This window comes from Triturus cristatus, chromosome 9, assembly GCF_964204655.1.
Source record: "Triturus cristatus chromosome 9, aTriCri1.1, whole genome shotgun sequence".
NCBI lineage: Eukaryota > Metazoa > Chordata > Amphibia > Caudata > Salamandridae > Triturus > Triturus cristatus.
The window spans coordinates 947,784,730-947,797,786 of NC_140592.1; the positions used below are offsets into that span (position 1 = coordinate 947,784,730).

The window sequence follows — 13,057 nt, forward strand, 5'->3', positions numbered from 1 at the left end:
ACACACTAAAAGGATTATGTCCCAAGGTAGAACTTGCAGTGACTAAGGAGGTTTTTTTAAATCCGAATATAGGATAAAACAGTCTGGAATGGAAAACTGATCACATACTTGCTGTATTGAAGCCAATGGCATCATGAGCATTAGAACGAAAGGGACCCTGTGCTAATTGCACTCTGTAAATCGACCGAGGAGTTCATGGGATGGCTCAACCAACAAAATACCTTTCTAAAGTTCACCAGTACCACATCACGTGAGAATCTAGTGTTTCTAGATCTGAACATATACCCGGATGGGGGCACACTAAAAACCCCCACGCATTTCAAGCCAACAACTAAGAACTGTCTGCTACTATATGACAGCATCCATCTGCGTCATTTACGTGACAACCTCCCCTACAGGCAGTTCCTCCGCCTTCGGAGGAACTGCACCAACCTGATGGATTACAAAACACAAGCCTCTGACTTGAAGACCAAGCTCTCCCACCGAAATTATCCCATCTGAATTATTGACAGAGCAATGAAGAAGGCCCGGAATAATAATAGGGAGGCCCTATTGGAAGAGAAGCCACACAAGGATCAAGAGGCCAGACCCATCTGTGTGACTACCTACAACACTCATTCAAACAATATATTGAAAATTGTCAACAAACATTGGAGGATCCTTAACTGCGGCAAACTAAGCCTTGAAAAACCACTGTTCGCTCACAAAAGAGGCAGGAACTTGAAGGACATGCTTGTTTAAACACGAACACGCTCAGACACAGTCACAACCAATGAGAATCCCACTCTTCAACCAATCCAAGGCCACCAACCGTGTGGCAACTGCAGCACTTGCCACCTCACCAAGAAGAGCAAACGAATCAAGTTTAGGAATGGCAGTGAATGGGAACAAAAGAAATTTACTAACTATAGTAGCCGGAACGTCATTTATATGATCACATGACCCTGCGGTTTGGAGTACGTTGGGATGACCTCACGACCAGCAAAAATCTGCATTGGGGAACACAAAAGTAATGTCCGGTATAAGAAAAGCACAACGAAAATGGCGACACACTTTCTGACCGAAACACACACAGTGAACGACCTCCAATGGACAATCATAGAAGAAATACAATCTGAGAGCGGTCTGTTGGAAAAAGAACAACGCTGGGTGTTCCGTCTGGGTCCGTCTTGAGTTGAGAATAAATACCGGTTGCCACCTTCTACACTGATCCACCCTGTATCTGTGAAATGACCTTACAACCCCCTGGATATCTGTTTTTTCCAGACCAGGAGTACTGGTTTACCAACTTATTTGATTTATTTTGGCCCGTTTTTAAGAGAGAGTAGAGGTTTCCTGTGGGATAACCTGACTACACCTACCTATCCTGGGTCCTTGATCTGGAGTGTGGGTTTACCAACCTTCTTTTGGGCCTTTTGCTAAAGAAGTTTATGGACACTACGAACTCTAGCCCCTGATTTATTTTACTTTTACCTCGTTGAGTCAACACAATCTGTCCTAAACCTCATGGTTTTAAATTAAAAATATATCCATTAACTGCGAATGCGAAAGGGTATCAACTTGAAAATTCTTCTATTTTTATTTGTTTTCACACCATGATCCCTTCTTCAGGACATTTGGGCATTTTTACGTAATCTTCTAACACGAGCGCTAACCAGAGCAGCGCTGTTTCAATACAATCCTAGCGAGCTTTCTAGTTGTTACCGCATTTCGTCCCTCCATTTTTGGTTGATGGAACGCGATACAACTTCCGGGGCAACAGCAGTCCCCGCAACTTTCTCCCTAACATAAGGATGGAAGCGCTCCCCGAGCACAAGTACACGCCGACAGTGGCGGGAACAATTTGGGCAAATAAGTACAGTATAAATAGGCGCTCCACTCGACATGACCCCATCGACGGAGCCGCGAGTGGGGCGGTAATGCGAGGCAGCACCTTGGTATATGTGAGTACGGCATAGCCGCTACAGAGGCCAGTTCTATTTTCCATTGAATTTGGACACCGACCTGTGAGAAGTTGGCCTGATGTATGATGTCACTAGTTCTAGTGTACACCTTATATCAGTCCAAATACCCTTATGGTGATTGGTTGTAAAGTCAACCTTATAGACCAGCTATCCTAGTGGTAGCATGGACAAGAGCAGTCTTAGGCTAAACTCTGAATGGCATGTGAAGCCAGCTGTGATACCATATGTAATCCCTTGAATACCAAATGAAAGGACACCACAACAGATATATATATAAAATAAAGTGTATTTATTCTAGTCAAACCCTCAGCACTCTTTATGAGATTAGAGGTAAGTACAACACAGTCTTATTTAAGCATACATTAAGTCACACAGGTAAGTAATACAGTTAGGCCCTAGGGGCCACGCAAACCATATACTAAGTAAGTGGTATAAGAACCACTGTCACGGAAATAGAATAGGCCTAGGCCTAGGGAATCGCTGGGGCTACACTACACTAGCGTTAGTTAGGAAGTGGGAGGCCCACGGGATTCGTGTGCAGAGTGGAAACACTCACGCGTAATGCGTAAAAGTCAATAGCAATAGTACAGTTTAGAAAACGGTAGATTTAGGACACTTCCAGAGTAGCTAGGAAGTTGAGACTTGAAAACTAGACACTAGGATAGTCACTATCCTGATGAGCACCGGAGTACCCAAGTTACCTAGCCCACAGGCTGCGGGTGCATAGGGGTGAAGATGCGTCGTTTTCGTCGTCGACTCCTATGGATGCCTGAAGAAAGATGCTGACAGGCAGTCAGTGAAGAGTGTCCGGTGGATCCCAAGGCTGGGATCAAGAAGAGAAGAAACCTGCAAGCAGAAGGGACAGAGTCAAGGTCACTAGCCAGTGACCACGTGGAACCAGGAAGGAACCAGGCGATGTCGTGAAGATTGCAGGTGAAGGTGAAGCTTGTCGCTGCAGCCAGGAGGACCAGGAAGCGTCGAGGACGACCAGGACCAGGAGGCGAGCTGTCCCACGAAGGCTCTAGCTGTCGGCGGCGTCGAAGTTGGACTAGGACTCACCAAGCCTTGGCAAGCGGAACCCACGAAGAACGAAGGACTTGCTTCTGGTGCAGACCAGGAAGGTCTGGGGTGCTTCTTCTTTGCAGAGAAGCGGGAGCCAGTCTGGAGGAGCCAAACCAGCGCAGAAGATTTCAGGGTGCGTCGTCACAAAGGCCACTAGCCAGTGGTCAAGCAACCGGACAGACGCGGCAAGCAGGAAAATGCTGAAGGGCCCCACGCAGGACTCGTGGAGTGTGGGGGGCTGATCTTCGGTGCAGATGGTGCTTGGGGTTGGGGCTTCTCAATCCCCGGTGCACAACTTCGAGGGTGCCTCAGAAGCTGCGCTTTAAGTTACTAGCCACTTTTTCCAGGTAGCCGGTCCCACGTCGCTCGTCGCCTCCACGGATCTCAGCTCTGCTGTAGATGTGGATCAGGGTCGGAGAAGTCTGGAAGTCAAGGCTCTGGTCAGGCTCTGCAGTCGGTTCCTCGTAGAACGTGGGCAAAGCAAAGGGTAGTCTCTTGATGGTGCCTGTTTGCACAGGGTAGCCACTCCTTGGCTACAAGGGAGATTCTTCAGTCTTCTTCTTTCGTCGAATGTCGAAGGTCCAGAGTTTCTGTTCAGTTTTGCAGGTTCAGGATAATCTAAAGTCTTGAGGCCCAACTCCCACTCTTATACTAATCTGGGGGGCTGGGATACCTGCTAGGTCACGCCTTATGGGTGGGACCTGGGAGGGGGTGGTTACACCCACTTCCCTTTGTCCAGTTTCGCGTCAGAGCTGTGGCTGGAGTGCCCCAGCGCCGGTTTGAACTGGACTATGCAAGGAACACCTTGTGTGCCCCAGGCATGTCTCATTCCTTTCAGCCCACCCTGCCCCAATACACTAAAGGCTGTCTGGGGAGGTGCTAGCACCTCCCCAAGCAGGAAACCTATTGTCCAGGCCTCCCTGGCTGGGATCACTCCCAGCTGCAGGAGGTCAGACTTGTGTCGTGGCAGCAGCATCCATTTTGTGATGCTGAGGCTTTGGTCAGAGGCTAACAGTTGAAGTATGATTTTAACATGTCTCTCCCTCTAGAAGGGAGGAATAATATCCTCATCACCAGAAATGGAATGGGGGTACTATTCCAAAGTGTTAGACACCTTACACGACATGTTTTGATAAAGCCAAACCATAGTTACCATAACCGTTTAAGATTATAAGGCACTTTAAGAGTATATGGTAGGCTATATCATAGAACAGCTATAAGGACAAGGTTCCGAAAGCTGCAGACAGGCTCAGCTCATGCTAGAGCACCATCTCACATGTTACCAAGCACTCTGCCTCCAGGATTGTTAAGGCCTGCCATAGGAGTGACTGATAGGTACACATGTGTCTATATATAAGGGTAGATATAGGCATACTATATCTAAGCAAGGGGTGATTACACGACCTTGCCCCAGCTGAGTGATCAGCCAGTTGTGTCTGATTGGAAGGCCAGACCAGGGGTGGCATAATACATGCTGCAGCCCCTGGGAGGCCTAGGGTACACCTATGCCCTGGGTACCTAGGGTACACTGTACAGGGTCCAATAAGGTGATCCTTACCAATTGGGAAAGTACCTAGGGTACATGGAGTCCATTTTAAAGAGAGAGCAGACAGCCTGAGACCCTGAATGGCAGGATCTCAGGCCAACTAAGTCGAAAAACCAGCTAGACACTAGGCAAAAAGTTGGGGGTAACCATAGTCAGATATCCACCTTCCTACACGACCTAATGCAGCATTTTTTATCTACAGAGTGCAATTAGCACAGGGTCCCTTTTGTTCTAAGGCTCATGATGCCATTGGCTTCAATACAGCAAGTATGTGATCAGTTTTCCATACCAGGCTGTTTTATCCTATATTCTGATTTTAAAAAACTCCTTAGTCACTGCAAGTTCTACCTTGGGACATAATCCTTTTAGTGTGTGTGTTTTTTGTTACATGTGTAATGGATGAAGGACTGCTCTGCTGCTGAAAGGACTGCCACTCTGCTGGAGGGCTACTCTAAAGGTTTGCTGCCCTGCTGTGCTGGCCTGCTGCCCTCCTGCCTCATTGAGAAGAACAGGACCTGTATCTGTTGAACCCAGGATCCCAAAGTGACTCCAAAGGCTAGGTTGCTGGCCTCCTGACAAGAGCCTCGGGGGCAGAAGGCTCCAACAGCCTTGAACCCAGCACCTGGACTTTGCCATCCATGAGTCTACCCTGCCAGGTGGTGCTACCCCAGTCATAGACCCTTGGAAGTTGGCCTAAAGTCCTCTGCCAGCCTCTGTGGATCCAGCCAAACCAACGCATCACTGTTTCTGCGTGGATTGGTTTCATTACAAAGACCCGCATCGCAGCCCATCTCCTATCGGAACCGCCTCTGCGTGATGCATCCTCGGTTCAGGCTTTCGCATCCCTAATAGACTGCAGCCTCAACAATACCGGACTCCACATCGCAGCATCTCAGGTCTTGGGAACCGATGCATCGCCCCGACTGTGCGACTCATCCTCGACGCCGACCTCCACATCACAATCCCTCGTCTACAGGATCCTCAACGATGACTCAGAACCACGCACCGCAGTCTTGCCACATCTCGGAACCAATGCATCGCTCTGGCTGCGTGACGCTTCTCCAACGCAGACTTTCGCAATTTTCTGCAAACCAAAATTTAAGGTACTTTGTGAAGAGGGCCGAAGTGGGTCGCTGTAGCCAGCCCACGCTCCATCGCAGTCGGCCTTAACTTGTGACTTTGTCCTGGTCTGGGGCGACCAGATACCCACAGTTGATGCTTTGAGCTTTTTGGCTTTATTTTTACTAAACTCTTTAAACCTGCACATCTCCGGTTCTACTGACTGGATTTATGTCGTTTTGTTCTTATTTATTTATTGAAAATTACTCTAAACTGGTGTATGGTCCTTTTGTTGTTTGTTTTTAATGTGTTACTGTTTGAAGTGTTGCACACATACTTTACACATTGTCTCTGAGTTAAGCCTGACTGTTTTGTGCCAAGCTACCCGAGGATTGAGCACAGACTCATTTAGGGTTAGCTTGGGACTCCATCCTGAGAAGAATTGTTTCTGCTTGAGCAGGGTTACACCTTCCCCCCACTCCCTCAACCAGTGACAACATTTCTTACAGTCACGAAGAATAAGCATTCTAGAATGTTGCTTTGGTTGATTATGTCTGATTGGGTTTTGAGATGTACTGTGAGATCACTCACCTGATGGGGCTTATAATTCGAACACATGGTTTCTGGTTATGCTAGAAGGTGGCAAGATTGTTAACAAATTGCATCAGTAAGAGAGAACGCAAACGGTAACTAGCTAAGTAACCTTTTTCTTTCTTTTTACAGGGAAGTGGATCAAGATTCTGATGGTCACGTCAGCTATAAAGATTTTGAGTGCGCTATCAGTTATGGACAAGAAGAAGCATAACCTTTGCCGTCTTGTGCTGAAGATGAGCGCCTTGTGTTTCCGAAATACACACTGCAGCCTTGCAGATCTGAGGATGTCCATTGCCCCACGAGCCCTGGTGTGCGCAGGAGAGCTGTTAGAAGCCGAGCCTTGCACTCCATAATCAGGCATCATTTTGTACCACTTTCATGTTTCCATACTGCTTAGTGTCAAGTTGTTTACCTTGAAAATAAATAGTGTTTTCAGCATCACAGTAGAATCCCCATGTGCCTTATTCTACAAATTGAGGCTTAAATTATGCATTCCTTTGTTAGTAAAAAATATATGAGATCCGATGGTCTGGCCCAGGGCTACAAAATATTGTTAGTGAACAGTTGGTGGCCTGCGAGTATCGCTTGACTGCACTAAAAGGCCTTGGCTTAGCAGATATAGGGTGCAGGGGCTCTGCAGGCATTCTGCACTGAGAGAATGTGAGCAAGGCATTCCGCTGTTAACTTGTTTTTATTCAGTCGGTAATTCGAGAACAGGGATCCAAGCAATTTCGCATATGATAGTATTTAATCTTCAGAAAAATTAATTTAAAAGATGTGTAGTTATAATTTGACTTAGAGTTGCCAGTCGCCAAAATCCGGCCTGTGGCTATTTAACGAGGTTTGAGTTCTATTCTGGTGGCGTGCCTTTTCAGTGTTGTGACAAGGAATATTTTCTCAAATCAGTCTCTGTAATCGTATTAGCAAGGAGCCAGTCCCACTCCCCACGATCAACTTCACACCAGGCCAAACCTTTTAGACCTTCACATGTTAAGGGCATTTGTTTCTGTTGATCTAATATAACGCTCGTCAGTATTCATGATCTCAACTGGTGGCGATGTGCTTGTGATAAAAAATGTGCATTTTCACATTGTGTTTAACCAAACCTTATTAGGAGAAGAAGTAATCTGTAAACACATCACTTGTGCGACTGAGACACAGCACTGACACATCAGCATCCAATGAACAAGCTACTTGCGCTCTTATTTCACCCCGCTCCCTCCTTGAACCCGTAACTCATTTTCACTGCAGACCATACTTCTTTGGTTGAGATAAGAAGACAGGTCGGATGGCCTGACTCGAATGTCAAGGTGCAGCTGTCACTTACGATTATCCGTTACTGCTGTGCTTTACAATCACAAATGTAAATTATTCATGAAACGACTCATGGAAATGTAGTTTTAATTTTAAGAATTGATGACTGTGCATGGGTCTCCGCTGAACAGGCACGGATTGTTCACAATCCAAACTTATACCCAATCTTCACGAATGTCACTTGATTATTAAGAGGTTACCAGCTACATTATGAAATGTTATAATTACGCATGGGGCCATTATACGTAATTTGTAGCCCTGGCGAAGTTGCGGGTGTATCCCAAACAGCGACGAAACGCGTGTTGGCTCTGTAGCTAAGAGTAAAAGAACTGGAGCCTAAGAAAAACGAACAATTGAAGAATTATTTGTGTTTTTCTAGATAGTTGTCATAAGGATGTCAGAAATGTGTTGAATATAATTGTGAGTGCTTGGGATAAAGGATTGTCGTAACAGTGATCTTCTGATCAGATTTGGGGAGTGGGGTGATTCTCCCTACCTTTAAGCACAGCAGATACGAATGATGGAGATACCAATACATGTGCACTGCCATTCGAACGCCAACGCCCTGGTTAGATCACCCGTTAGATAGTAACCCTCCTTGAACCCATCCCACTCGCCAAAATCCTGGACCTCCATAGGGCCTGATCCCAGAGGTGCGGGTCTCATAGCCAGTATGTACAACACAAGTTAAAGAGGTATAGGGGAGGTATGCAACAAAAGAGTAGAAACAAAACTTCAAGGACATCCACAAAGACACCTTCAAAAGCACAGCTAAGGGCAAGAGGAGACAGAGAACAGAAGCAAGGGAAAAATACATTGCATGCTACTGCCACACCAGCGCATAGGTGACACAGACCAATCAAACCAGGCCAAAGTTCTTAGCCACAGTGTAGGCAAGTGATTCTCTCTTCAGTTACTGGCCATCTACCATTGGCAACCAGATCGGGAGAAACTTGTCCCTTCCCTCCGAGAGATGTTCCATAGCCGTAACTTCCTATATCCTTCCAAGCCTGAGGCCAGAGCCTGAGCATTTATCCTCTTCCAATACATGTTGAGCTGAGATTACCAAATGATAAATAAGAATCCAGCTGGGACTAAACACTTCTCCCCCCAGCATGGACTTTAGTTTCAGATCAGTCAGGCCAAAGCAGACCTTGATGGGTTACCTCATCACGTCTTCAATAGCTACTAAGACTTCTTTCCAGAAGGAATGCAACTTGCATATTGCCGCAGGCACTCAGTCTCACGGACAAAGCACTGATGAGATGATTTTGTATGTCCAAAGAACAAGGTGCCCGACTTGTGTGAAGGTAAACGCTCTATCAGAAAGCACAAAGACCCCCTTTGCTCCAAGATGCACTGGAAAATTGCTATTATGATCACTCTGCATTCTTGTTTATTAAATGTTAAACATGACTGCCTCAAAAGCTACCATTGTGTTGTGCTAACAATGTATGCACCAGAATTAGCACATCGACAAGATATCCTGAAGGGTTTCTTAATGACATAATTTGATCGTACAACGAATGCGTTATTCATATCATTTCAGTCACGTTATTGCCAGAGGTTGCATGTCTGTGTAACTGACCTGATGTGACTGTGCAGAGCTATAAAAATTAACCTGCTTTCTATATATATGTCATATGGTTACTAAGCAAAGCAGCCTATGGCAGTGCGCGCAAGGTCTTTTTAACCCTTTCACTGCTAGGCTTTTAATCCCACAGTGCTAAGCCTTTTTTTGGCTATTTGGAATAGTACACACTCTTTTTTCCACATAAGCTAGCCATGTCAAATTTGCATCCTTTTTTTCCAGCATCCTGGGGATTCCAAATGTTCCCAGGGTTTGGGAAAGTGCCCGTTTATTTTCCTTCAAATGGCATCGACGAAAGGTTTGTAGTGCTAAAATCATCATCTTCCCAGCTATCATGAACTGGCAGACTTGATTCAGAAAACCACATTTTTTTACCACAGTTTTGGCTTTTTACAGGGAGATTGTCAATTTGTCTTCATTTTTGTGCTTTCAGCCTTGTTCCAGCTTGTAGTGGAAACAGGTGTGAAACCCATGGTGGATCCAGGAAACCTATACATTTCTAAAAACTAGTCACAATTCTGAATTCAGCAAGGGGTCATTTGTGTAGATCCTTCAAGATTTTCTTATAGAAAGTAACAGTCGAAACCAATATACCATTATATCTGCTGCACTCTTCCGGTTGCGGGAATATATAGGGTTTATAGGTTCTCCAAGAACTCAAGGTACCAAGAGCCAACAGAGCTGCACCTTACAATGGTTTTTCATTGTGTACAGACTATACAACAATTCATGTAGAAAATTATAAAGAATGGAAAAAAGGGTATGAAGAAAAACACTATCTCTGAAATGTACACCATATATTGAGTTTAGGAGCAGTGGTGGTTTGTACATCTCAGAATCTATGGTTACCCATATGGGCATGTGTTTCAGAAGGCATTTTGTAAAATGTCTTATTACACACTTGCTTACATTAGAAAGGCACAAACATAGAGATATTCAATTGGTAATAACAAATGTTCTACTATTCTGTATTTCTACATTTCTCCCAATAAAATGGTACCCCACTTGTGTGGCTGGGTCTTTAGCCTGCGACGCAAAACACCCAAAATGTGACCTAGGAGACATCATATTTCAGCGAGCAGAATCCATGCATTTTTTAACGAGGTGGCTAGGTGTGGATTTTGGGCCCCAACTCAGCTGGCACCTAGGGAAACCTATTAAACCAGCAAATCTTTGAAAACCAGACACCTGTGGGAGTCCAGGGTGTTTTTCTTTTTACTTTTTTACTTAGAACCCGTTGCAAATCTCAAATGTTGCCTAAAAAAACATTTCCTTGCATTTATATTAGGAAAACTCTTAGAATCTGCAGAGACCCACACATTTCCTTCCACTCAGTGTTCCCCCAAGTCTCTAAAAAAAAAAACAGTGCCTCACTTGTGTGGGCAGGCCAAGTGTCCTCGATAGGAAAGGGCACCAAATGCAACATAGTAAAGAAGAATTATGTCCCTTTGAAAGGAGAAAGAACTTCAATTCACACAAACAAAATTCACTCAAGCTCATAAATCCCCCAAGCGGGGAACTCACATACACTAGGATCACTAACTAAAATGCCACCAAAACCAAAAATGTATTATTGGAGTCTATATTCATTTAAAAATAGTCGCATATTGTAAACATTACACTTTACGTTTAAAAACATTGGTTACCTTACAATTCATGGAAAACGCAGTATATCCAATGAGCATTCGAGCAGGCCTGGGCGTAGTTCGCGGAGTTTTACTATGCGAAACTCCGCGAAGTTACGAGAGTGGCGGAGTGCAGTGTGAACTGCAGTTTGTACTGGTTTTCCTGCTGCTCGGGTAGAAATTCTACCAGAGCAGCAGCTCGCGCTCGCGAACTAACCCTTCGCGATCGCGAGCGGGGAAAAACTCCGCTGCACTACGCGAAGCGGAGTTTTCTGCACTCCGTGAGCTCCGCGGAGTGCAGAAAACTCCACAAACTTCGCGAATGGAGCAGAGTTCACCGCCCAGGCCTACATTCGAGATCAACAAATTCATAGAAAACGCAATACATTCAATGTACATTAAAACCAACAAATTATACTAATCGGGACAATCACATGAACGCTAAAAACAGTATATCAATGTCTTTTTTTTTTGATAATCAATTTTATTGATTTAAAGAACAAACAAATTAGCAGCACATGACATTTACCAATGATGCAAGTCGTTACCGCAGAAAATAATTTGCAAAACACCGACAGATGATTGGTCGAGTGAGCCACCATGACATAAGAACATTACATATGTGTACAGAAGTGCAATTTTGGTACATTTAGTCTAATTGATTTAGCCATTTGCCCCAGACCCTCTTGTATTTGGTTGGGCATCCACAAGCCTCAAATAAGGGTTCTTCTTGAGCGGCACACTAATCCACCCCGCTGCGTCATTTTGCTATGCTTGGAGGTGTTTCCTGCAACCAGATCGCTGCAATATCTCGCTTGGCCACAGCAACTGCCGTCCCAAGGAATAGTTTGTCGGATCTAGAGCCATCTAGGCCGTCCATTACCCCAAGAATGAGACGTATGGGATCGTGGGGGACCTGCCAGCCCAAGATCTGTGTAAGTTCGGACTCTATTGCTGTCCAGTACGGGGTAAGGTTTGGGCATGTCCAAACCATGTGATAAAAATCTGCCAGTGCTTGGCCACAGCGCTTACAATCTGGTGAGGGACACAACCCTGCCTTATGTAGACATGCTGGGGTGAGGTAGGCCGCATGCAGGTAGTAGAGCTGAATGAGTCGTAATGGTTTTGGGAGCCATAAGGGCGTCACGCCAATCCTCCTCCTCCAGGGTACCCAACCATCCCTACCAGTGGGCACGGAGCGGATCAAGAGTTGTTGGGCCGTTGGTGACCAGGGTGCGGTATATTCGAGACACCCCTCCACTCTCCAAGTCCCCCTCATGACCTGCGCATCTAGCAGGCTGAATTCAGGGAGTCACGTGCCTATTGAGATGTGTGCATGGAGGGCGTGGCGGAGTTGCAAATATTTATAAAATTATGAGGATTGGAGGGTGTAGTGTTTCTGTAAGTAGGGGGAATGCTCTAATGTGATCCCCTACCCAAACGTCCCCTAGTAGTGATATCCCTATGTGGTCCCATTGTCAGAAGCCCGTGAGGATTGCCACCTCCCTTAACCATAAGCCTTGCCAGAGGGGCGTGTGTTGGCTGAATCGTTTGTCCCATTGAGTGTGCCGCAGGGCCATGTGCCAGGCCACCAGGACCGCTCTGGTTATGGTGGTATCATTCTCGGTATTGGGGTCCCAAATAAATATCCTTGTACTTGGGCGAAGTCCAGGTCCTTGAGCTCCGTTTTGTAGGCTGGGTCAGACCAGCCCCCGGTGAACCAGTTGTGAATAACAAGGAGCCAGGTGGCTAAGTAGTATAGGTGGAGATCGGTCATACCCATGCCTCCGTCAAAGGGTGGGATCCTGCATCGGGCGAGGGCGACACGCGGTCTCCCCCCCCTCTCCACAGAAACCTCATGGTCACCCCATCCATCTCCCTAAACCAGCTCTGCGGAAAGTGGAAGGTGGTGTTCTGAATGATATATAAGTAGCGTGGGAGGATCATCATTTTGAACAACGCTACTCTCCCGAGTGGATTGAGTGGTAGAGTTTGCCAGCGCTTGAGATCGTCCTTGGCTTTCTTGACCAATGGGGTAATGTTTAGTGCCCATTCCACCCATATCCCTAAGTATTTGAACGACTTTCTCCTGATGGGGATGTTCGATTGCCAGTCGAAACACTTCTTAGAGAGATGAAGGGGAACAAGGGTGGATTTAGCCTGGTTGAGTCGGAGACCCAAGATGTTTTCGAAGGCTTAGAGTAACCGAGGCATCTAGGACCAGAGCTGGCTGGGTCCGCCAGGAAAAGCAGGACATCGTCCGCGTATAGAGCGATTTTTTTGGTTTGACATGATGGTTTCT

General features: G+C 45.9%; 1 protein-coding gene across 2 annotated transcripts in view; it reads left to right on the top strand.

Moving 5' to 3' along the window:
* Positions 1-6,666, top strand: part of EFCAB11 (EF-hand calcium binding domain 11) — a 644,575-nt gene extending 637,909 nt beyond the window's left edge. For both annotated transcript variants that reach the window (XM_085628048.1, XM_085628049.1), the window contains one exon: positions 6,355-6,666. In XM_085628048.1, the coding sequence (XP_085484174.1) occupies positions 6,355-6,436 (82 nt within the window). In that variant the 3' untranslated portion in view covers positions 6,437-6,666. The remainder of the gene's footprint in view (positions 1-6,354) is intronic.
* Positions 6,667-13,057: the final 6,391 nt, after the last annotated feature.